Genomic DNA, 26,945 nt, shown 5'->3' on the forward strand with positions numbered 1-26,945 from the left:
AGTCAAAAGCTTCTCTTCTCCAGACATAATTTATATTTTCAAGGTGACATGGGAGATAGTTATCTGACGTGTCGAGCAAAGGAGAAGTAGCTATTCCCTAGATCAATTCCAGTCATTTTAGAGGAGTATAATATTAAACAACTTATGGGAGCTAAAATTGCGGAAGTGGTTTTTGACTACTATACAGACATTTACTCTTCACAAACTCAGTATACACGCACCCAAGCTCACTGCCTATATGAGTGGTGTTAATCTTCCACGATTCTCACAGGAGTCAATGGACTTTTTGGACTTCCCCATCACTGAAAAGGAGATGGCGACTGCATGTCTCCCCCCCCTCTATGTTAGAAGCCATTATTACCCTTATACTTAAACAAGGTAAGGATGCTTTGTTTCCGGATTCGTACCATCCCATTTCATTGATCACTACGGACGCCAAAATTCTGGCTAAAATTTTCTCAATTAGACTCAATAGAGTCATACACAAAGTCATCCACCCACACCAGACAGAATTTATGCCGGGCAAGTCCACACATACCAATGTCAGGTGATTGTTTACTCAGATTCAGAGGGTCCGGTCGGCGGAGAAGAGGGCAGTGGTTGTGTCCCTGGATGCCACCAAGGCCTTTGACTCGGACGAGTGGGCATATTTCTGGCAGGTGCTTGAAAATGTTGGAGTTGGACCCCGATTTCTCACCCTTGTCCGGTTGCTCTATTCTGCACCAGCTGTCAGGATCAGTGTTAGCGCCTTTACCACGCTCCCATTTGTTCTGGGCCGGGGACCCGTCAGAGCTGTCCACTATTGCCAGCTTTGTTTGCATGGACGATCGAATCTTTGGCATGTATGATACGCTTCCAGACTAACATCAGAGGTGTCGGGAAGGGAGAAGTCACGGACCACATAGTATTTATGTGGACAACATGCTGGTCTTCTTGGAGGACCCCGACTCTCCCTTTAGAGGTGATCGAGGGTTTTGGTACTTTCACGGGCCTAAAGATCAATTGGAACAAATCATTGTTTTTTTTCCACTGGGATGGCAGCCTCGGCCTGGGGTGGACAATGTACCTCTACGATTTGGTCGGTGGTCATGATCTACAGGTGGATGAGGGGCTGGACACGGATACTCCGCTGTGGCACAATCCTAGCTTTGAAGAACTGATGAATTTGGAGGGTAATGTGATTTTCAAAATGGCTGGAATACATACCATTGGTCAATTATATACAGATGGTCATTTACAATCATTTGAACAGTTGAAAGCGGTTTTTCAGTTGTCTAACTCAGCATTCTTCCATTATTTGCAATTAGGTCATGCCCTGAGCGCACAGTTTACAATGGGACTGCCAAAACTCTTAGATTCTCCTGTTATAAATGTATTGCGCTCTGTGGGTTCCTCTACGACAATATCTGTTCTGTACGCATTATTGTTACCCCAGGTCTCCCTGAGGGGCCTGGACTTTTTGGAGGCTGATCTGGGTGTAATCACCGAAGAGGAGTGGAGTATGGTGATAGGGGGTGCCAGACACGCTACGTTTCTAGCAAATACACTTCTACATAGTGCATAGATTATATATGACCCCAACTAGGCTGTGCATGATGGGTCGACAGGATAATCCAGAGTGTCATAGATGCAGGGTCGCCCCTGGTACTTTCTGGCATTTGTTATGGACGTGCCCTGTTGTCCAGTCTTTTTGGGTCAAGGTATGTGACTGCATCTTTTCCACAATTCCAGTGTCCCTTCCACTTTGTCTCAAGGTCTGTTTATTTGGCACCACACTCGGAGAGCCTATGCAACCCGCTCTTTAAATATATATTTATTCTGACTCCTCTTGCAAGGCTGGTTATAGCTAGGAGTTGGATGGGTTCGGACCCCCCCTAATATCCTCCATTGGAGCAATCTGGTGACAGAAATATGGAGGCACGAGCGGGTTATGTATAAAAGCCGTAAAGCCATGCATAAATACAACAAGGTTTGCCACCACTGGTACGAGTCACAATATGTTCTTCATCCTCACGAGGATGATCTGTTTGGGTCAAGAAGTCATTAATGTTATATTTATCTTCCAGCCCTGCGTAGTTATGTGTGCAGATTCATTTGTTATATCTTAATTTGTTGACAACCTGTTGAGCGTTGCAGATTACACGTTGCAATACAATGTTATACTAGTTACGTACTTTGTTTGATCTACTTGTTTATAATGGTTTGCATGATCTTGTCTTGAATGGTACATTTCATATGATTAGATAGATGGGGTAATTAATTAGTTAGGATGTACTTACTTGTTTGTTTTGAAAATCTCAATTAAAAAATATTCCATTTTAAAAAAAAAATATGTACCATGATATCAAGGTTTGCTGATATTGATTAGATAGTATATAGTGTGTAAGCCCAGCTAGTTTACCAATATGCATGTTTAACAACCTCCCCATGCATTTATGTCGTGGTTCATACTCTGCTTCTGAACTTTACAATTACTTTCATATTGCAGTCACCTGTACTAAATGAATGAATAAATTCAGGTGGCCATCTTTAAATGGACTCCAGCACCAGGAGGGTGAATACCGGGCATCGATGGAGTTAAAAACACCTGCGATAAGCGCTGCCGCATGCCTAAGGTGAATGTGTAAATGTATTTTTATTAAATGAAAAAGTATTTTGAAATGTGCGCTGCAGCGCTGGAAAAGAAATACCTGGCACCGCAGTAATGAGGGGGTTAGTTGAACCCCGGCACTAGGCACTGGGGAGTGTATAAACGTATATGGGTCTAGTGTATAATGATTATGTGAATATGTATAACGTATAGGCGCTGCAGTGCCGTTAAAAGATAAAACGATATACCAGCGCTCACCCAAATGTAAATAAGCTGCCAAATGGGGAAATGGGGAGGTGATCCTAAATCCTCTCCAGGTATCCACAAATAAACAAACAAAAATTCCCTGGCGCTAAATGTAAATTACAGAGACCAATATGTAAATATAAATGCATATGAAATGTATTATTATGAACCTAAAACATACACAATAAATTTGCAATAATCACTGAAAACACAAAAGTAAAAATTGTCTGCAGACACAAACACAAAAATAATATATATAAGAAAAAGATAAAACGATTTAAAAAGTCTAGACCAAAGACAAAATAATCTAAAAATAAAAAATGGAAAATAGGCCGGTGAAACAATACTTTACACATATAATATGTGCACTAATGTCCTCCAAATAAAGAAAGTGGCACAATCTACCCTATTCGAGGGTTCCAGGTAAATAGAAGGAAAAGTTAGCTGCCACAAAACTTCCGCTGTAATGAATAGCGCTTGAAGAGATTCACTTTCTAGTACAGCGCTTACAAAGTTAGTACATGTAGATAGGTGTCCAGTAATCAAGGAATATAATCGGCCACTTGGCCACAAAATGAGAATAAAAGAGTTAAGTTAGGGATGGCATATACTTTTTAACTCTTTTATTCTCATTTTGTGGCCGAGTGACATTTAGGTGTTTTTTGATCTATTCACCTTCAAGGACCTATGGATTTATGCGCATGCGCAAGCACTAAGGAACCCGGAACAGCAGCAAGAGGACCCTGATGGATGACAGAGACCGCCGCCGCTTGATACCTTCCGGGAGCGGTCTAGTGAGTAGTATGGGAGATTATGGGAGATAGGCCAGGGGGAACCATCCACAGCAACCCTGAGCTGTAGGCAAAAGGTCAGGGGTACCAGCAGTGAGAGTTACCCGGAAGGACGCGGTTCTGGACGCCGCAAAGGAGTCCATTGGTGGTGGCAGCAGCAGGAACCCCTCCTACTGCGGTTAGAGGGCACACTTGGAAATAAAAGGGGACAGTGGCAAGGCAAGCCCAACTGGTCCCCAGCAACACAACAGACAGGGTAGCATAGGCGCTCCATCCTGTCACAAGGTGTCAAAAATCATCTCATGAATTAATTCAGGCCAGATAACTGCAAAGGGAAAATAAGTGTAAAGTTTGTCGGCAGGGCATTTTGTAACATGTCAAAGGGTCAACAGAAAGCCTAAATGCTTACCATCCATAGCCAGTACACAGATTCTAGATGTTTCCATTCCAAGTAGGCTTTTAAGCAGGAATTCTCAGATTTCATAGACTGCAGCAACTAGAGGAAAAGGCAGATAGTTTAATCCTGATGCCAAGCCACTCATTTAGATATGGTACTATTAGACACACCACCATTTATTAGGAAAAAAAAAAAAAAACAATTAGAAAGTGAATTAAAGTTCAGATTTGTATCTTTACCTATCCCATATTCACATTGATCCTTAAAATAAGCAACCTTATGGTTTACACCACTGAGTGTAGCACTGAAAATCACTTTCATTTTAAACTTACTACCAGATCACCCAGGTAAGCATCTTGGGTAAGATTTAATAAATTGAACAACTGGTTCAGTGTTCAATATGGTCACAAGTACAGTCAGTTATGTAATTCATGTTTAATCCATGTGGTAAATCAGTGATCATTTAAACTATTGGTAGAATACATCTACAGTACTTTAAACAGGTAGTGCTTAGCCTCCCTGCCAGTTATAGCGTTGTGCCAGCACCTCATTTGCCTGCTGTGTTGCTGGTCAACTGGTTGTTTAAATGCTTGTTGCCTGACCTTGTTGGCTGTCTCTGGATATTCTATTTGCTGCCCATCTTTACCCTTGGCTTTGTTTCTGGACTTTCTTGCTCACTGCCCACCCTGACCTTTCGCTTACCTCCATTTACTCAACCATTTTGCAGTCTCCTGAATATCACCGAGTACTCCTCCTGGTGGATTACTGGTCTCTGTACTACCTGATTAGCTGGCACTAAGATACGTCTCTACTACTCTGAGCTTAATTTTTTTTTTCTTGAAGCTTTTTTTAATGGATGATCTATAGAACGCCATCCACTCCTTCAATATTCTGGAGGTTTTACAAACATAAATTTTATTACAAGGGCAACTGATTACATGAACCACATATTTACTTTCAAAATGTCAACTGTTTGGTGATCTTGAAGGATTTTCCTGTCGTTGAATACATTTATCTCAAACCTGCAGAAATCATCAGTTTACACATCCCATACATTTAGGGTAACAAGACAACATAACAGTCCTCACCAGAATGTCCTTAAATTTTGGGCTGCACTTATAACAGAAAATTGGAGGTAATTGTAGCTCTGAACCCAAAATATGATCCAAGCTTATTATAGGCAGGTAATTGCCTCATGAACAATGCTGTAAGTAATCAAATAAGTATTAACAAATATCTTCTGATCAGGTTGGATGTTCTTATCTTTTGATTTGAGCAAATCCTCCCTGTCCAAATTCAAACATTGTAAAATTACTTCCTTGATCTCAGTCCGATTATACCCTCTCTCTAGGAATCTCCTTAAGAGCATTAGGCAACTTATTCTTCTCTGTTCTGATACAGACCACTATAAGCAATTGTGAAAAAGGAAGACCCTTTTCAGAGATCCCAGATAGACACTTTCTGCTTGTAAAATGTGTTTTTGGCAGTTCTGTAAACAGTGGTTCAAAACCCAAAATCATATTGGGTAATAGAAACATAGAATTTGATGGCATAAAAGAACTACTTGGCCCATCTAGTCTGTCCAATTTTTAACCTATGGTAACCTCAAACCCTATTTGATCCTTTATTCTTTGTAAGGATAAAATTGTGTCTACCCCAAGCATTTTTAAAGTGCTCTACTGTATCAGCCTCAACCACCTCTAATGGGAGGCTATTACACTTATTCACTACCCTTTCTGTGAAGTAGTTTTTCCTCAAATATCCTCTGAACCTACTTCCCTCCAGTTTCAGTGCATGATCTCGTGTTCTAATATTTATCTTCTTTTGAACAATGTTCCCCCTGTACCTTGTTAAAACCCTTGATATATTTAAAAGTTTCTATCATGCCAGATAACGGATTAGATTGGGTCTAATCTGGAGGTCACAGAAATTACATCACAGGTAAGTAGTCGTCAAAGCAGGAACTTGAAGCAGTGATGTTTTATTAGATCAAGTGTCCAAATAAGGACAGTTACACAAACCAGTTTATGGTACTAGCGATCTTTCCAGAAGCTACAGATGGCATGGTGCTACATGGTCAAGCAGAGCTCCTTTTTAAACAGATTTTTACACAACTGTTAGCAGGGTGTAACACCGTCCCCTAATCCCAGCTGGCTCCGCAAAGACTGATAAATCACATTCAATAATTACCATTAAGGTGTAATATATCCTTTAACCATGGAGCTAATGCAATTTAAGCTTTAACAAAATTTACATTAATCTATTATAGCCTAATACTTGCATCCTGAGTCTACATTGTTTAGACAGGTTCCTGTCTCTCTAACAAGAAGTTACAAAAGGTAATGACCTCATGCTGGGCCTTCAGGCTAAGCAGGTTTTTGTCACTTCTGCGATGAAAAAAAAAAGTCTAATTAGACTAATTGGCGTTTCCTCTAGCAAAGTTACAAGACCAAATCATGATATACTGTCTCCAAAGTTACAAATCAATATATCAGAAATTAATGCATTTACTATTCAGAAATACAACACAATATATTAAATCAGTATATTTGCAATGATATAAATTAGTGCACTGCGCTAATAATTTAAATATATTTATATAATAAGTTATTTTTAAGTGATCCAGCCACTGAACACCTCCACTTTTTCTTTTGGAAGATTTGATAAATCTATCCTAACCCTTTACTCATCAGAAAATAGTAACCATCACCAATGGCGTAAAAATATCTACAGTAATAAATATTAAAATACAATGCAGAAATGAGATCGTTGGAAAATTTTGCCAGTGCAGTCCAGCAACTAAGAAAATCTTTTTTTATAATGTGATGCCCCTGAGCAACTTACCGTACTTCCCCATGTATAAGACGCACCCATGTATAAGACGCACCTTAATTTTGGGGCCCAAAATTTAAAAAAAGATGTATTACAATAAGTTACTGAAGCAGAAGGCTTGTCTGGTTGTGATTTTAGTCAGAGATCTCACATCAGGTCTAGAGGAGCAGAGTTTACAATAAAGTCCCACATTCAGTTACAGGAAGGCAGCGCTACTGCACAGCGCTTACATACCATACTACACGCTGGGCTCAATTATCGGCGGTCAGCGGAGACTGGGAGGCGCCTGAAGGACCCGATGGTCTTTTTACCTGAAACTGGCAAGCGCTGATCTGTTCAGCGGGGACTCCTCTCACATACCCTCACACCAGGGGTAATCTGGGCTCAATTATCAGCGGTCAGCGGAGCTGCCGGTCACGTGACTGACAGCTCAGAGACTGTGGGAGGTACCTGAAGGTCCTTTAACCTGAAACTTGCAAGCGCAGATCTGTTCAGCGGGGACTCCTCTCTCATACCCTCACACCAGGGATCATCTACTTCATTCAGGTAAGTAGCGCTGGCAGTGTATAAGACACACACTTTTTTTTAGACCCAAAATTTGGGGGAAAGAGGTGCGTCTTATACATGGGAAATACGGTACCATGGAACAAACATATATAAGCAGTATGGTGAAAAAGGAGATTGTGTACTTGCAAAGTATTCACTTTTAGATCAGTAACTATGATAAAAAACCTAAACAAAGCAGTATAGCAAACACAAAAATATAGTATATACATAACACCTACTAAGTGTTCATGTTACACCATACCATGTTCTTCCTTGTATGCAGGGTAAACAGGGTTTATGCAACACCAGAGCATCCAGCAGCCTGAGCTGTTTTTGGCCGAGCCGAATTCATTAATCTCTGGCTATGGCAGCCAATCTTTGATCAATCTGCATATTACAGTTCAAATTGGCAGAGCAGTTAAGAGCAGTACAAACTGTGGAAGCTGAACACAAGGGATTTTTATTGTCCACTAGTGCACGGGGTCTTTACAAAATCCACCATTGCATGGCATCTGCACAATGTTCCTTGACCACCCATGAATGGGGTCTACAAAATGTCTACTGGCTATTAATAAATTGAGCCTGCATAATGTCTGCTATATCAAAAAATTTAATCTGCACAAAATCTACTAACAAAAAGTAAGAGTTATCTACAAATCTGCAAGTAAAAAAGCAGTGCGGGAACACATTTTTTCACAAAGTGCACATAACGGTCTGCCCCACACACTAAATACTTGTTGCCATTCTTTCACTTTGGCAAAATCTCTAGTCCACATAATGAAAACTATCTCTGTTTCCCACTCAGTTTTTACTCTTCCCTATTCTATGCCCTATTACCCTTCCCCCTTTCCCATCATCCTTCATCTGCAGTATTCAAAGTCATTTTTACACAGGCAAAGTGATCCTGCATTTCACTTGTTTTTCTTCTATAATGATTATTTTCCAATACATAAATAGCCCTCCAAACCTAATTGCTCACATTGTGGCTATTTAAAAAGACACACTTCCCAATATATTTCACCCCTCAGTTTAGCAACTATAAATACCCTTCTTATTACACTTCAAGTGGACCCTTCCAACTCAACAGGATAGCAATTTTAATTGTCAATTGCTGCCCCTTTAAACTTGAAAAGGAATAGTGACAGATAAGAACTGTCAGATATAATCCTAACTGGACAATTAGGAACCAAGAATATTACTTCGGTATCACGGATATGCCCCCAATTCAAAGCAATTGACATATTTCTTAAAAGAGCATGTTCTGAAATCCAAAAAGTCAGAGTAGAAGCTTTATTCGTTATGAGCGATTTCAATATTGCCTCAGATGCTAAACATGCCAGAATGCCTCCCACCTTTAAATCCACTTAATATATCTTATGATTTTCATTGCATACTTGTAGAGTATGACCGTTACAAGACCTGGGGAGTTAAACATCTTACTGACAAGGACTTCACCCTTTTTTTTTCCCCTTACCTCCATATTCTCATATCGATCTCTTTCTAACTGATGTTCCTTGCAACACATCATAAACATTCTTCTCATTACATGGTCTGACCAGTCCCTTTTGATTTGGAAATGAGAGTGATTTATTTAAACGGTCTCCCCAGACCCTGGAGGCTAGCTGAATATATACTGTCTGCAGGGTTACAAATCATGAAAGAGGCTCTTGTTAAACATACTCTACCTCAGTGTACACTGAAAACAGTTCTGAGAGATGTGGAAATTCAAGCTTCCATCAGAATTTAGAAAAGGAATCTAGAGGTACAAATACGACTGAAGCTTGTAAAAAAGGTTCAAGCAATCTCATTAATCCAAATTCAAAATGCCATATCTAAGCTTAATCAAAAACATTACACTCTGGGAAATACAGCGAGTAAGCTTAGAGGGAAAAATGCAATTAACCAAATTAAGAACCTGCATAATAAATCAGGGCATGCCGTTTCAAACCTTCTAGAAGTAGTAAATCAATTTGCAATATACTATGAACAACTGTATAATCTCATGAATTTTAGGTCTACACGTCAAACCACCTAAGACACCATTAACGTTTTTTTTTAGATTCGCTGGATCTCCCCATGCTGCAACATGAATAAGCAGCTCTTTGCGCCACCATTGAATCTCTGAAATAAGATAAAGCTGACCGCTTTACCCAAAAAGTTTTTGTTGCCTTCCAGGATGACTTGAGTCCTATCCTTAGTAACCTATAAAATTATGTCACCAACAACACTTTCTATCTCAATGAAGTGTACCTAAACCACGTGAAGATCCCGCACAATGCTAAAATTACCACCCTATAGCTCTTTTGAATTCAGACAAATTTTTGCTAAACCTATCCCTAACAGAGTAACTAAACCCATCCCTAACAGAGGAAGTAAAGGAAATGGTCCCCTTGGCGCAATGATAATCAGTAAGCAGTATTTATGCAATACAGATAACATATATCCAAAAATATGCAATTTTATTGCTATTATAAATATAAATATGATATTGTATAAATAAAGGTGGCAACCTGTAGCAGAAATGTTATACCTTCTTGTCAGTGGCAAAACAGAACATGTCATACATATAGCACAATACTCAAAAACAAGTGACCACAATAGGTCCAATACCACAGTCTTTGGGTTAGTACCAAGATCGGTGCGTATGATAAGGTGCAAATCCTCTAATTAAAGATTGTAAAGATAGCAATGTTGGTCTGATTTTGGTGGTGCAGTCGACTTCAGAGGGTCACTCCAAATATTGCCAGGTGGTAGGTGACCACCTGGTCTCCAATATTCCAGTCTCTAGATATAAACCAACCAATAGATGTTTATTCCAGATTTGGCTCCTTCCTTTGTATAAGGGACCCCACGCCTGCATCTACTGTATATTAACAGCCTCCTATATTTTGCAATTGCTAATGCTACCATGCAGCGGTGCCCCTTCCCTTGCAGTCATTCTAGCTATAGGAACACTAAGAGAAAATAAAAGGAAAGCTAATTTAGTTACAGGTACTATCACATGGTAATACTCACCATAAGCCATGTCTGTTTACGGACGACAGATTACCATTTGTGTCCAGTCCAGACACCAGCTTTACATCAAATTCTTTAAAGATACTCTGAAACATCCTATTATAGAATAAATACTTCTAAGTCAGAAGCCTGTGAAACTTTGTACTTTTAAGAGTTTGGAAAGACTCTGCAAATAGAACTGGCAATACACATCCTTGAATTATTTCGGTATCTGTATCCCTGTAAGCTTTCCAGACATTATTGATTGCAACTACACTATAACTATTAAAACAATTTACAACCCTGTTGAAATCATGGGCTAATTATGAGGTCTCGTGGCTGGTTCAGATAACAGCAGTGATAACGATGCTCCTGCCCAAAATCCTATACTTTTGCTGATCAATCCCATATTTAGTTCCGCTGCAGGAAGCCAATACATTTTATGCATTGGCACGTCATTTAATTTGGAGGTAAATGTCCCAAACTGGCTAAAGAGAAAAATGTTCAAGTTGAGGGGTGGGCTGGATGCACCCAAACTTGACAATTATCAGCTAGCATGTTTCTTAGGCCAACTTACAGAATGGCTAAACCCCAATTCCCCAAAATCATGGTTGGACATGGAGAAGCGTTTATCCAACACTTTCTATAGATTGAAAAAAATGACAGGCCGTTGAGTAGTAGTACTTCCTTAAAAAGTGTATTGGACACCCTTGCTGCCTGGGAGAATGCTGAAAGTAACCCATGAATTTATTCTGCCATTTAATTATTGCTCAATTCTTGGAGTCTCTAACTTAATTCCATATTTACAACTAACCCTTTGGCGCATTCAATGTATTACTAATGTTCAATTGCAAAAGAAAGAAAAAAAAAAGTTGTATACCTGCACTGGGCCTTTACAAATCCACCAATGGATGCAATCCCATGACAGCTCCATACCTATCCTAAGACCTCCCACTCCTTGTATCAATCTAAGACTATCAGTATCTACTCACAAAGGAGGTATATCCTCATGGTATAAAATCCTTCTAAGCCACTGTGATGAAACAAGGTATTAATATTCACCTCAACCAGTCTTCACCTTGTGTCTCACAAAGTGTGGACTATAAAAACATACTTTTTCTAGCCTTCTGGTTTTCCATCTTTGTCAATGATATTTAAATTTGTATTATACTGTATTTGTAAGTAGTTAATTTGTCTAACAGCATGGTTTTCTTATTGGCCAATATTGGAAGACTTCAACCCCTCCCCCCAACTTATCTCCAAAAAGTATAGGAACGAGGTTGGGTTACCAGCACTCCTTATCAGCCAGAAACTAAAAAAGTTATTTTAGTAATTCAGGAAAGGAAAACTGTGGACCTATCTGCAAAACCAAGAATGCCACTCTAAATGCACAATCACTAACCACCAGGCCACTTAAATAATTACATTTCATTCATGCACCCAATTATCAGCAAATAAAAAAAACTACCCAACTCCTGTCACAAGACAATTTTGCACCCTGGTATCACCTGGGTTTGCAAATCCATGACCATAGCTAAAAATTGGTGCAATTGCGCAAAAGTTGCACAAAAAAAATAAGGTTACAAAATATCTTTTGCACTTTCATAAATGACCCTTAGTGAATTGGGCCTGCTGTCTAGTTGGTAGTTAATGTTATTCACTCAGTATCTGTGAATTGGGACTACATTGCCCACGAACCACTAGTTTGGGGTTTATACTGTGAAATGGATACTCAATGGGATCTGTGTTCTTGACAATTCATCATTAAATAGGGTTTGTGTTATATACCAGCCGCTAAAGAATGTAGTGTATATTATGTACTATCCACAAGAGAATTCCGCCTAACAACGAGAACAGAGTCAAATTTGTATACTACCAAGACGAAAGGAATCAGTTTTGTATATTAACAACTAAGAAGTTCTCTGCATTGTACAGTATAATGGTCAATTGTGGCTCTGGGTTGTGTACTGGTCATCAAATGGAGTAGCACTCAGTACTAGTACTATTATATTACAGCTTTTTAAAATTCGATTTTTCATACATTTGTTAGCCCTATTATCCATGTAACAACGCAACAGGCATGCATTTCCAAGCTATTTATATGTTATGGTGCTTTTGCAAGTAAAAAGTTGGGAGAAGATAGAATGAAGGTGCCGACATAAAGGAGACTAACAAGTGTAGTATTTTAGTAGAAAAATTAAAGCGTTTAAACTAATGAAGAGGCTGATCCTGGTGGTAGATTAATATATACAAAATATTCCCATTATCTAAGAAGCTATAAGCATGAAAGTGAAAAAACTCCAACATTGTGGCATGTAGCCGCTCAGAAATGCCATTAGTAATATCACTGCTTTAATATTGGTGTCTGATAATGCTTCTACCATACAATAGGCACACACGTTCTCCCACATCTTAACCTTGTTTCATATTGTTGTGTGTTATTTATTTGTATAATGACCCCCAGAACGTATGACGCTGCGTAATATATTGGCGCTTTACAAATAAGCGATAAGTATAATAATATACTCCACGTTTATCGATACTATTCCTTTGCGAACAGCTTTATAAAAAAACAAAAACAACAACAACAACAAAAAAAAGCTACTTGCAGCTTTCAAACACTGTAACTTCTTATCTGGCATTAACCTCTCTCATCCATCCACTTCTCAATCATCCAAAATGCCGTGGCAACTCTAATCTTCCTCGCTCACCACTATACGTACATCCCACTAATCTGAAAGTCCTTACACCGTCTCCCCATATGCTCCAGAATCCAATTCAAAGTACTCGCCTTCACTTACAAAACCCTCAACACCATCACATCTCAAAATACACTTTTACCCCCTCTTAGATTGGCTTCACACTTGATCAAGCTCTCCACCAGCCTTAAAGTCTGTAATTGCTCTCTGAAAAATCACTTCTCTACAAGAGCATACACTACCACACACACACACACACTTGCTTCTGTCCTAAAATGTATTCTTAGTCACCATTGGTCCTCTACCCTCTCTGTATTGGATTGCTCACAAGCAGGGTCCTTCCTACCTTTTGTTTTCACATCTGCATTTATTTAAGTTGTCTCTGTTTTATGCAGGCTTTGTGTTTCCCACTGTCTGGCACTGCAGAGCTCTGTGGTGCCTTACAAATAAACAACAATGTTAATAATAGCATATTGGACATATTTGTTTAAAAAGTGATGTATGCCTATATTCCTCCTTAACCCATTAAACTTCTTTCAAGGGTAAAGATCTTCTTTAGGTCACGTGTAACAGATGCATAGTGCTCTTCATGCACTATGCATTTACACATATACTGCCTTTCCCATTTTGCCAGCTTTGTGGCATTTTGTTAATTACCTTATTGTAGCTTTCAGGTTGTCGAAGCAGCTCTGTTTCCATAACAGACAAATGGCTGGTGGTTTGGTCAATGTGACAGCCTTGAGTATATGAATGAATCTGAAGAATGCCATATTACACAAAAGTTAGTTAAGGATGATAAATACATATACAATTGGTCATGTTAATTTCTATGATTCATAAAAGTACAACAGGAGCCAATCTGAGCTTCTCACACACTTAAAACACTAACAAAAAGGAACACACACACACACACACACACACACACATACTTGCTGTGCAAATAAAATAAAAAGAAAAGAAAACAAGGTCTGTCTGTTGTACAAATTCACTGTGTACTCAAGCCAAGCCACAGACTTTTTAGTCGTATGGTTACTGTTTGTTATGGATTTATAGTGCTGTCAGTTGAAGCTGCTTCATTAATTACGGGAGGTAGACATCATTCGGATAGTGCATTCAGCCCCATATATGGATGAAAACATTTAAAACAAGATGAAAATCATGATTTATTTAATTTATAATGCAGTATTGTTATTATTTTGATGAATCTTAAAGATATATGATGATGATTCTGATTATATAGCCTTATAGCAGTTGTGGTGGGGGCCGATATAATAAACGTTTTTTAATAAACATAAAAATACAAAAAAATGCATGGAACAAACATATGGCTACTGTTACGACCTAGTTCTAAACCATATGCTAAAAAAATAGGCACAAAACAGGCAGACTAGATGAACATGCAAGTTCTTTTCTGCTGTCAAATTCTATATTTGAAGTAGTACCCCTACAAAAATCAAAGGGCATTTTCAACTACACTTGCAGTCACATAGATCTGTGTGTTGGGAATAATTTTACTTTCATTATGTTTATGCCATTTTTTATAATATGGGTTGAAATATTTATTAAAATTGGTTTGTTAAGTACTGTGTGCTGGAAACTCTGGCAGGCTGGGTGTCATTACATACTGAAGAGCATGTCTCAGCACTATGTGCAGCTGCTGGCTTGATGTAAACCAAGTAACCCTCTAAGAGGTTAAATTGGCGCTCACATCGGGAGGATAATCAAAAATCCTATAGAACTAATGGAGAAAGAGGTACTCCTAATGGTTGGCTTCACAACTGCTGCAAACCTGTAGTGGATTGCTGTAAACCACCAGTAAAGGTCAAGGACACAATAAAACAAACATAGAAGGTTGCGCTGTCGAGTCTACCAAAAAATAATTTCCTATGGGAAATAAATGTAAAAGAATTAAGTCTAAACCAATGTGGCTAAATAAAAAGGTAAGGGAAGAAATGCAAAGGAAGAAGCGTGCATTTAAATTGTTTAAGTCTGAAGGGTCAGAGGAGTCCTTCCATAGGTACAAGGAATGTAATAAAACATGCAAAAAGGAAATTAGATTGGCTAAATTAGAAAATGAAAGGCACGTTGCAAAAGAAAGTAAGACAAACCCCAAAAAGTTTTTTAAGTATATAAATGGCAAAAGGATTAAAAAAAGATAATATAGGACCCCTAAGAAGTGAGATGGGTGAATTGATAAATGATACTAAGGAAAATTACATTTTCTAATTGGTCAAAGGTCTTAAGTGGAGTACCTCAAGGTTCCGTGCTGGGACCACTCCTTTTTAATATATTTATTAATGACCTTGGTGATGGTTTAGAGAGTAAAGTTTCTATTTTTGCAGATGACACTAAACTCTGTAAGGTAATAAAATCAGAGCAAGATGTAGCTTCTCTACAGAGGGACTTAAATAAACTGGAGTATTGGGCGGCTAAATGGAATATGAGGTTTAACACAGATAAATGTAAGGTTATACATTCAGGGATCAAAAACAAGAACGCAATCTATAAATTAAATGGAATTAATTTGGGAGAATCTATAATGGAAAAGGATTTGGGAGTGCTCGTAGACAGTAGACTTAGCAATAGTGCTCAATGTCAAGCAGCAGCTGCAAGGGCAAACAAAGTATTGGCATGCATAAAAAGGGGCATAGATGCAAGGGAAGACAGTGTAATTTTGCCACTGTATAAATCGTTGGTAAGACCTCATCTTGAATATGCAGTACAGTTCTGGGCACCACTCTATAAAAAAGATAATTTGGAACTAGAAAGGGTTCAGAGAAGGGCGACAAAATTGATAAAGGGTATGGAGTCATTAAGTTATGAGGAAAGGTTAGCCAGTTTAGGCATGTTTACTTTAGAAAAGAGGCGTCTAAGGGGAGATATGATTACTATGTACAAATACATTAGGGGTCAATACAGAGAGCTTTTATGGGAACTTTTTACCCCAAGGACCATACACAGGACACGTGGTCATCCCCTAAGGTTAGAGGAGAGGAAATTTCACAACCAGCAAAGGAAGGGGTTCTTTACAGTAAGGGCAGTCAAGATATGGAATTCATTGCCAGGGAAGGTTGTGATGGCAGATTTAATAGATATGTTTAAAAAAGGGTTAGACAAATTTTTAGCGGAAAGGTGTATCCAGGGATACGACCGTTAATTTAAAATAAAGGATAGTAGTGGATATAGGGTAAAAATTGGATTGCAATATTGAGTCTGGGGGGATTTTCAAAATTGAAACAGATGGCCGGTTGCCTACTCTGGATTAATTTCAAATATAAGTGCAGGATCGCAGGAGATCCAAAATAGGTTGAACTTGATGGACTGGTGTCTTTTTTCAACCTCATCAACTATGTATGTAGATAGCATGGGTATTCTCTAGAGAATAGAGAGAGGCACTGGGTAAAGTTGCATATAGATATTTATGATAATGTAATCTACATAATACAATACATAATATAAAACATTACATGAAGAAATCTGCAGAATAAAAAACACATATAACGCATGTGCAACACAGTAAAATATACTCCAATCCTGGAGTTAAATAAACCAACCGCGGCTGTGATGAGAAAACAGTTGAGCACTAGAATGCGCAATAAAAAGAAAGTGTGGCCAACACTATTTAACACAGTCTCGATTGTAGAGACATATCCAGAGATAGCGCGTCCGCTATTAAAAATCAGTACATCCCGCACATAACATGGTAGGTTGGTTTATTTAACTCCAGGATTGGAGTATATTTTACTGTGTTGCACATGCGTTATATGTGTTTTTTATTCTGCAGATTTCTTCATGTAATGTTTTATATTATGTATTGTATTATGTAGATTACATTATCATAAATATCTATATGCAACTTAACCCAGTGCCTCTCTCTATTCTCTAGAGAATACCCATGCTATCATTCATTATTTTTTGGTAGACTCAACAGCGCAACCTTCTATGTTTGTTTTATTGCTGGCTTGATGTAGCCTTCATGCTCAGGGGTTTGTGCGAGACACTTTGCATGTGGGAAAAGCCTCATGGTTTACAGTTAAGCAGCAGCTATACTAGTGTTGGGTCTGTAATCTGTGGCATAACCGAATGATACTAATAGAACAGCAGGTAGCTAGCTAGCTATGGCATGGATAAAAGTTATTTGCGAGAAAAAACATATTCCTTTTATTCAAGCACTATTTTGCCATATGTTCACGAAATAACTGTTCTCTTGAACAGAAAACGATAGGCATACAGTGATGAGACATAAGAGACTTGAATTTACAATTATATATTCAAGAAAACAATAAAACACAACATTAAGAAACATGTGTGAAAAAAGTATGTACACCCAATGATTCAGTTGCTTGTGGAACCAACTTTGGCAGCAATAACTAGAAGTAATTGATCTTTGCTCTTTCATCAGTCTCTTGCATTACATCCCAACACTGCTTCAGTTCATTGATGTTAGAGGGCATTCACTTATGCACAGCTCTCTAAAAGTCCAATCACAGCATCTCAATTAGGTTGACTGGACTTTGACTCAGCCCTTCCAAAACTTTGACTCAATTATTTTTAGCCATTCAGTTGTAGATTTGCTGGTTTGCTTAGGATCATTGTTCGGCTGTATGATCAAATTTCAACAAAGTTTCATTTATCAGACAAGTGTCCTCACATACTCCTCTAAAATAATCTGGTATAGGAGGAGTTCATAGTGGACTCAGACTGCAAGGTATCAAGGTCTTGCTTGCACAACAACCCCAATCGTCAACCCTCTAGCATCGTGCTTGATGGTTGTTATTAGGTTCTTGTGATGACAGGTGGTGTTTGGCCTTTGCCCACGGTGGTCTCATCTGTACAGAGAACATTGTTCCAGAAGTCTTGTTTTCTTTGGATACAACTTTGCAAAGCTAAGCCACACTAAAATTACTTTTTGGAGAAAATGGGGGTTTCTCCTGGGTACCCTTTCATGAAACCCATACTTGCTTAGTCTTTTTCTGATGGTAGTCAGGAACTTTTACAATGCGAACAGAAGCCTGTATTTGCATTTGAGTTCTACGTAACTGTTTTGAGCATCATACAGTCTGATCTCGGAGTGAACTTAATGGGTCGCCCACTCATGGCAAAATTGGCAACTGTAAAATGATGGACTAAGTTGTTTGGAAATGTATTGACAATTTCCAGACTGATGTGCAGCAACAAAGATCAAGCTGGCAAAAGTTCTGATTTTAAGTAGAAACGGTACCACTTCCTGGTGTGCAAATAATGAAGGGCACTTGACTAGCAGCTCCTGGCCCAAATTACTTCACGAGGACTTATTTTTTGTTGAATAAATAGTCATACAGCATGATTGATTATAAGCTATTTGTGACATGAAAATTAGATTTATTCAATTTAGCATGTGGTGAGCACTTGATTGTTAATTATGTCCTGATATGTAGAAACAAATCTATTAAAAATTGTGTATACTCTCTCTCACATGGCTATGTATTCAACATTATGTGTGTATATTATATGGGACATTAAAGGAATAAAACTGCTTCCAATACTGTAAAGCGCAACCAAAGATGTATTTGAAGGTCTTAAAAGTAATTCTGTTGACCCTTATTTTGCAACCAAAGAGTGATTTCAACATCCTACTCCCTGTTCAGTCATTAATTATCAAGCATTAACTTGCAGGTCTCACATGATTGTCACCATCCACCTAAAACATTGCAACAGATCCTTGGTTTGTTGGTCCAATTGGTGGGGATGGTGCTTACAAGCATGGTTTTGCACTCGGTTATGAATACTGAGCTTTGGGAGCATGTTTATGAGCAAAGTCTTTTCAGTCACAACTTGAAAAAAAGTCTCTAAATCAGGGATGTATAACTGTCAGACTATGGGACAGATAAAGAATGTTCTCTGGCCCACAAAACATAAACATTGTGACACTGTATATAGTGCTCCAAAAAGGTGTTTGTTGGTCAAGTTATGTTTTCTTTAAAATTATTTTATTTATTTTCACAGTGCTCTGACCAATTATCAAGCAGATAAGAAAACAAAAATCCAAACACACTAAGCAGTAGAGCACCCTCTAACAAATTATTATTTTAAACTTAATTTGCTACCCATAAGCAAACAAAACATAGATGACCACTGGTTAAAAAAACGTGTGTGTTAAAACAATGCTAAAGGGGATGTACGAGGCAGCGCAGCACTGGGGTATACATGGACAAACAGGGTGTCTCATGAGAGGTTGCGAAAATTAAGTGATCAGCTTAAATACGCTCATGACTTCTTCGGCCAGGTACACTCTACTACTGTTGAGCCTCCTGGGTGATTGCATAAACTAATGCAATCTGGTTAGTGGTATCCATCCCCATTAACTATACATGTACAGTAAAACCAAATGTATTTTTAACGGTACCTTATATAAAATTGCACATTCCTCCAGGTGAGCAGCATATAAACTTCTCCTGCAGAGCTGCAGTTTACCAGTCAACCACTGAAGATAACGAATATCTACATCCCGTTTAGAGAATGGCAAAATATTTGTAACTTCCTTGTAGGTTAGATCATGAGGACACTAAGAAATAGAGAAAAGGTATATTGTTATATATGGTGTAGAAGAGTTTTTCCAGTATATTGGTAGTAAAACTGTTGGCTGCATTTATTAAGGAGTGATTATTTAGTTGTGCCATTTTGTTAAAGTTAGCAGCATGGGCCAAGTAAACAATCCTCTTATATTTTCATTTAAATGTTACTTAGAATTTTGATTTCACAAAGTTGTTTTTTTGCCACAAAAAAAAGTCATAGGCGTACAATGAGCATGATCCCTCCAGTAAATGAGATCCACATAGCCCCTCTTATTGACCATGAAATTTAGCTCTTCAACAAGTGTGTTTCATTGCAGTTTCACATGTCAGCATGATGCATGTAGTATGATGTCCACAAATTCATCAATTTAGTTTATTCCTCCCAGATCAGTGCTATAACAAGGTAACTTAATTCTTACTCGCTGTAATCCACAGCAGTCAGATTCTAAAGTGAAGAGTTTCTAGTACAAGTTGGAATATTAAAGAAAAAGTCTGCATGTAGGTTTCTATACTGTATAATGCAGCCAAATGCAATATACCAAAACAGCACGATTGCCCAATATGCTATATATTTTACAATCCAAAGGCTACCTTATTACAATTAAAATTTACCCTCCTATCAGCAGATATACCCAAAACAATTTGTACCCACACAATGTACCTAAATATACAGAGCCCAGATTTAAAAAGAAAAATCCCCCTTTGTGCCAACCACAGACCCCTGCACATGACATATATTTCCTCACCTGAATGAACAGGTAGCTAATATGACTGCAAAGCTGTGGCTGCACCAATTAACCCTTAATGGACATGAACAGAGAATGCAGATGTAAAGGTGCCAAGGGTGCTTCTTCCCTCTCTCCACACTGCTAACAACATTAAAGACATTGTCAAAGCTAGTCATCACCGTACAACTCTGCAGCCAGGTACAAATAAAATTCTCAGACCAGCTTTTTTGTTATTATAGTGCCCCTGGTCTAAATTATATTAAGCACCTGGCTCCAGTCCCCAGGGCTCATTTTTACTAGTCATGTAGGCTTGAGTCGGTTCCTGGTTATGGTCTAATAGTCTTACAAGTGTCTGACACTGCACATCCTCTGCCAATATCTTTAAGCTTTTTGTCAATGCAAATTGTAATGTGTGACGCAATCAGACTGTTCTTAAAAGTAGAACAGTTCAAATTGTATCATAGATGCTTCAGTTGTATATGGATGTGGTTCAGAAAAGGAATCTTTTAAAAAAAAAAAAAAATGTATTTATATGCAGCCAATTTTAGACTATCTATATTTAAGAAATTGCATTAAAATGTTTTTTCCACCCACATAAGTGTTTCCAAACAAAGGTCCTCCTCAATTCGATTCTTAAAATAAAAAGAGAAACATCACAGATGGCCCTGGGGCTCCTCAAGATACTCCCGACTTCCCAGCAGCTCATTCTCCAGCGGCCCTCATAGAATCCCCCCAGCCTGTCGATCAGCTCCAACCCCCTGATACCCCCTTCCATGGTAGAAACATCTTCGGTTGGTCAAAATGAAGGTTGATATGTCTTGCTGTGTAATTTTTTTTTCTTTTTCTCTTTTATCAGTAAATGTTAAATGTACATTGTTTATATAGTGTGCCTTATTTTAATCGAGTGATTCCTTTCCCCCTGCGCGGGGACCCCCTATGTGTTTTCCTTTGTTTGTATCTTGCTCTTCCCCTTTTTCTGTACCCCATATATCTTTGAAAATGTTCAAAAAAAATATTGATGCAAAAAAAAAAAAAAAAAAAAGAAAAACACATTTGACCAATTAGAATTGTGAACACCTGAAGTGTGCATCTGATATTAGTTTATAGACTAGTGTATAAAAATTAAATCTTGGATTCACTGTTAACTAAAGTTAAACATTCTGAAAGAGATTTTTCTGTGTCAAAATAATTACATATATGCAATGGTATACACACTATATATATATATATATATATATATATATATATATATATATATATATATATATATACATATATATACACACATACATACATACATACATACATACACACATATATACATACACACACACACACACACACACACACACAATATAGAATATACTTTTAGCCTTGTCTTTAGGATTCTGGGTCAACTTTCCTAGAAGATTATTTCCTTTTTATGAATTGTTTAAAGGGATATTTTCTAAACCTTAATATATTATTTGCCTACAATATGCAACAGATGATTTACATTTCATTTTAAAAGCAAATATTCAATTAAAAATATGTTTGGTTACTATTCATGGTTCTCACATTCTGACAGATAAAAAAAAAAAAAAAAAAGGAGGACAAGAAAGGGTAGTTTAAAAAAATAAAAATCGAAGCAAGCAAAAACTAGAAATTTTTTTTTTTACAATTAAACTTTACAGTTTATACAGACCACATTACTAATGTTAAGTTTATTTTGTCGCTTACCAATAAACATTGTCCAATGTGATTATTGTGGTTCCAATGCACAAAGATATTTAATTGCAAAACATAGCAGGATTCACAGCAAGCCATTATGACGCATTAAAAGATATTCTAATAAACAGGAAAGTATGAAAACCGAATACATTACATTTTTACTAGCGCTTCACCTGGGCCCAGGTCCATGTAGTCCGGAAGAATGGCCCAGAGAAGCTTGCTTATATGCAGTTTCAGTTAGCAAAAAACAGTGATGATGTCACTATGTACACAGATAACAGTCCGAGGTCTTAATTGGTCCAGGGTACAGGTCAAAGGATTCCTCTGATAAGGTGTGGCCAGTTCACTCCAACAGCTGAGCACATGTTGTGGCTAAGGGAACCGACCTAATCCAGTTTTTTCCAACCTATTTGCATTCCAAAACACAATATCATTTTGAGCATTAATCCTCTATTTTCGATAACTAGCGATCATAGGAAGCGATTGCTTTGTGGATAGTAGCTGATTCCTGATGGTAATGTGCAGATCAAAATGACACTAAACATGATACATTTCCTATATCCCGAGCCTTAGATACCTTAGATTATTTATACATAAATGATATTAAAAAGGTATCCAATTCATTTTACTAATAAATAAATGTGTATTATTTACAATTGTAAGTGCGAATGTAAATGTGTGTGTTATTAATCTGTGCGATTGCATCATAACACGTGATGTACTAATAAATGCAAGGTAAAAATATTAATTGGATGAAGTAAACTAAATTATTTGACTTTCACACTACCATTGTATTTACATGCAAAATTTGCACTAAACCACAGCAACCAGACACTTTCTTTCAACATTGAACTTGCACTAATAGCTAAAAGCCAATTGCTGGCTAGTAAAGTGGCGGTTTGATAATCTGTAAATCGCATGCAGTTTAGCCCAAATTACGTGCCGTTTAGGGAAAGCCACCTCCTAGACTGGCTTGCTGAATACGAAGTCATTTCACTTCGGGAGCAGTCTACTTCTTGTATGAGTTTTTTTTATTTTTTCCACATAAGGATTAAGCTGGATAATTCCAGGTAAGTATTTAGTAAGGCCACTATATATATATATATATATATATATATATAATACCGGGGGTCATATATTGAGATGACTAAAATGGCACAGTTATGCCATTCTATAACTGAAAGGGCAGCTTTAGATTAACAGTAATATAGGGGCACAGCGAGATATTTTCATTTATAACGGGGGACAGTTATATATATTTATATTTATAAAGGGTACAGCTATATATTCTTAATGACAGTTTTATTTTCAACGGGTCACAAATTTCTCCTAAGTTTTTTTTTCTCCTAAGGGGAGCAACACTTGTGCCACTACAACTACAAGTATGTGGTGGTGCACCAGTGAGACAGAATGACCATTATATTTTAACATTTTTACCCTGGTACCAACCAACTAGAGGTACCAGGAGTGGCCGACCCAGTGCTACCCAGCATTGAACAGGGCATCTGTTATTAAAAACATTCTTTATTTGTTTTTTGCATCCCAACAGGCAACATAACTTAAACAGCTTGCGGTTTGAGCTCTCACCTCTATCAATCACCTTTTTCCTGGCTGTCTCTTTGGCAGGTTGGGTAAACTGCAGCGTGATAAATTTTACGGTTTGTATTCCTTACATTAAAATAAAAAAAAAATAATAAAAAAAAAAAAATAAGATTTGTACTCACCAGAAAATCCATTTCTCTGACTCCATTGGGGGACACTGCGAGACATTAGGGTATAGTAGTGGGCTCAGGAGTCGTGTCACTTTAACTTGTTAACTCTTTGAACTCCTCCCCTGCTATGCCCCTCCTCTCCAGAGAGATCCTCAGTTTTGAATAACCAAGAGTGAATGTAAAGGAGGTAATATAACCTGGAAAGGTTAAACTTATAAAAGAACCATAACCAAAGTTTTCACACACAGAACTACGCACAAAGCAAGGGAGGGTGCGCAGTGTCCCCCAATGGAGTCAGAGAAATGGATTTTACGGTGAGTACAAATTTTATTTTCTCTACCCTGCCATTGGGGGACACTGCGAGACATTGGGGATATACCAAAGCTTCCTCAAGGGTGGGAATGCTCTGGGACCAGCTGCACGCATATCCCTGTGACCAAAGGTTGCATCACCCGATGCAAAGCCTTGAAGCCTGTAAAATTTAGTTAAAGTGTGGACGGAAGACCAAGTCGCCGCTCGACGCAACTGCTCCGACACCCCATGCCTAGCCGCCCAGGAGGCACGAACTGCCCTAGTGGAATGCGCCTTCAAATTTTCCGGAACGGACAGAGAAGCTGCAATGTAAGCTTCTCGAATCGTGGATGTGATCCACTGGGCAATTGACTGCTTTGTAGCAGGCCACCCTCTTTTGTTGGCGTCATATAAAACAAAAAGATCTCTGGTCTTTCTGACCTGAGACGTACGGTCTACATAACTCTGTAGAGCTCGTACCACATCCAAAAACTGCATAGACCCCTCTAAGGAGTCCTTCTTTGCTCAGAACACAGGGACAACAATTTCCTGATTTAGGTGAAACCTGGAAAACACCTTAGGAACGAAAGATGGCTTGGTACGAAGGACCGCCCTATCAGCGTGAAAAATAAGAAAAGGGGGGGGGGGGGGGGTCACAGAGAAGAGCTCCAAGCTCAGACACTCTGCGAGCTGAAGCTATACCCAACAAAAATACTGTCTTCCACGTAAGATACCTTAAGTCTATGGACCCTAAAGGTTCAAATGGAGGCCTAGAAAGAGCACGAAGAACCAGATTGAGGTCCCAGGGCTCGACAGGATGGCAAAATGGAGGTTGTATATGTAACACCCCCTGCAAGAAAGTTTTGATGTCAGAATAATTTGCAATCTTTTTCTGAAAGTAGACAGAAAGGGCTGAGATCTGGCCCTTGAGGGAACCCAGATGAAGACCCCTCTGAACCCCATCCTGTAGAAAATCCAGTAAACAAGAAAGCTTAAATCTAGAGGAATGGGATCTTTTAGACTCACACCACAAAATATATGTCTTCCACACTCTATAATATATGGAAGACGAAGAAGGCTTTCTAGCCCTAATCATGGTAGTTATGACATCCTGAGAGAAACCCCTGGCTTTAAGTATTAGGGTTTCAATAGCCAGGCCGTCAAAGCCAGCTGATCTAAACCCTGGTAAAGGAATGGACCCTGAACCAGAAGATCTACCTGCATTGGAAGCCGGAATGGAGGAGCCCCCGCTAACAATAGCAGATCTGAGAACCCCGCTCGGCGTGGCCAAAATGGAGCTATTAGCATAGCGGGAACTCTCTTACTCTTCAACTTCTTTAGGACCCGCGCAATCATTGGTATGGGAGGGAAAAGGTACACCATTCGATATGGCCATGGGGCAGACATGGCATCTACTATTTCTGCCCCTGGGTCTCGAGCTCTTGCGCCGTAGCGCGGAACCTGATGGTTCAGCCTGGACGCCATCAGGTCTATGTCCGGGCAGCCCCAACGGTCCACCAGAAGGAAGATCTGACTGTTTAAAGCCCATTCCCCGGGATGAAGTGAATGTCTGCTGAGGAAGTCTGCTTCCCAATTCTTCACTCCCGGAATGTGAATGGCTGAAATCTTGGGCACCTGATGCTCTGCCCAAGACAAAATGCGCCTGGTCTCTCGCATGGCAGCCGCATTGCGAGTGCCCCCCTGATGGTTTATGTACGCAACCGTGGTGGCATTGTCGGACTGAATCTGAAGCGGTTTTCCCCTTAGGAATTTCTGGGCTCCTATCAGGAGTATTGTATACTGCTCTGAGCTCCAGAATATTTATAGGAAGAGAAGTTTCCTGAGGGGACCAGAGACCCTAACGCCTCAGGGTTCCTGTTACTCCTCCCCACCCCAACAGACTTGCGTCTGTTGTGACTAGAGTCCAAGACCAGGGGCTAGATTTACTAAGCTGCGAGTTTGAAAAAGTGGGAATGTTGCCTATAGCAACCAATCAGATTCTAGCTTTCATTTATTTAGTACCTTCTACAAAATAACAGCTAGCTTAGTAAATCTAGCCCCAGGTCTGTAAAGATTGGCCCCTTACCAGATTGGTTTGGGACATCCACCAGACAAGGGACAGCATTGTGGGCGAGGACAGACGAATAATCTGCTTGTTTAAATTCTTCTGAGACCTTGACCACCTGAGTAAGATCTCTGCCTGAAGTGGACGGGAATGAAACTGCGCAAAAGGGACTGCTTCGAAAACCGAGACCATTGTCCCCAGGAGTTTCATGCAACTAAGGACCGAGACCATCTTTTTTGCTAGAACGGCTCTGGTCCTTTTTCGCAGGGCTAGGACTTTTTCCCTTGGAAGATAAACTCTCAGAGACTGACTATCAAAAAGCAGACCCAGGAAACGCATTTGTTGAGGTGGAACAAGAGATGACTTGGGTAAATTCAACACCCAGCCGTGACTCTGAAGAAACTGTATAACTGTCTGAATATGTTGGGACAGAATAACTGCAGACGGTGCCTTCAATAGAAGGTCGTCTAGATAAAGGATAATTGTTATACCCTTCTGGCGCAGAAGAACGGCCATAATCTTGGTAAAGACTCTGGGAGCGGTAGCCAGACCGAAAGGAAGAGCCCTGAACTGGAATTGCGCCTCTCCTACTGCAAACCGAAGGAGACTCTGGTGACCTTCCCATATCGGAACATGCAGGTAGGCATCCTTGATGTCTATTGACACCAAAAACTCCCCTTTCTCTATCCCTGCTATTACTGAGCGAAGGGATTCCATGCGGAATTTCTGAATATTCAGATGTTTGTTTAAATGACCGAAGATTCAGAATGGGCCGGAAGGACCCATCTGG

The 26,945-nt window shown here is 39.0% G+C and overlaps 1 protein-coding gene across 1 annotated transcript in view; it reads right to left on the bottom strand.

Moving 5' to 3' along the window:
- The window catches only part of TEDC1 (tubulin epsilon and delta complex 1), a 65,036-nt gene that overhangs the window by 10,767 nt on the left and 27,324 nt on the right, over positions 1 to 26,945 (bottom strand). The window contains exons 3-5 of the mRNA XM_075191914.1: positions 19,481 to 19,639; positions 13,753 to 13,851; positions 4,037 to 4,123 (exon numbers count right to left, since the gene is read on the bottom strand). Of these exons, the coding sequence (XP_075048015.1) occupies positions 4,037 to 4,123; positions 13,753 to 13,851; positions 19,481 to 19,639 (345 nt within the window). The remainder of the gene's footprint in view (positions 1 to 4,036; positions 4,124 to 13,752; positions 13,852 to 19,480; positions 19,640 to 26,945) is intronic.

This window comes from Mixophyes fleayi, chromosome 12 (assembly GCF_038048845.1).
Source record: "Mixophyes fleayi isolate aMixFle1 chromosome 12, aMixFle1.hap1, whole genome shotgun sequence".
Taxonomy (NCBI): Eukaryota; Metazoa; Chordata; class Amphibia; order Anura; family Limnodynastidae; genus Mixophyes; species Mixophyes fleayi.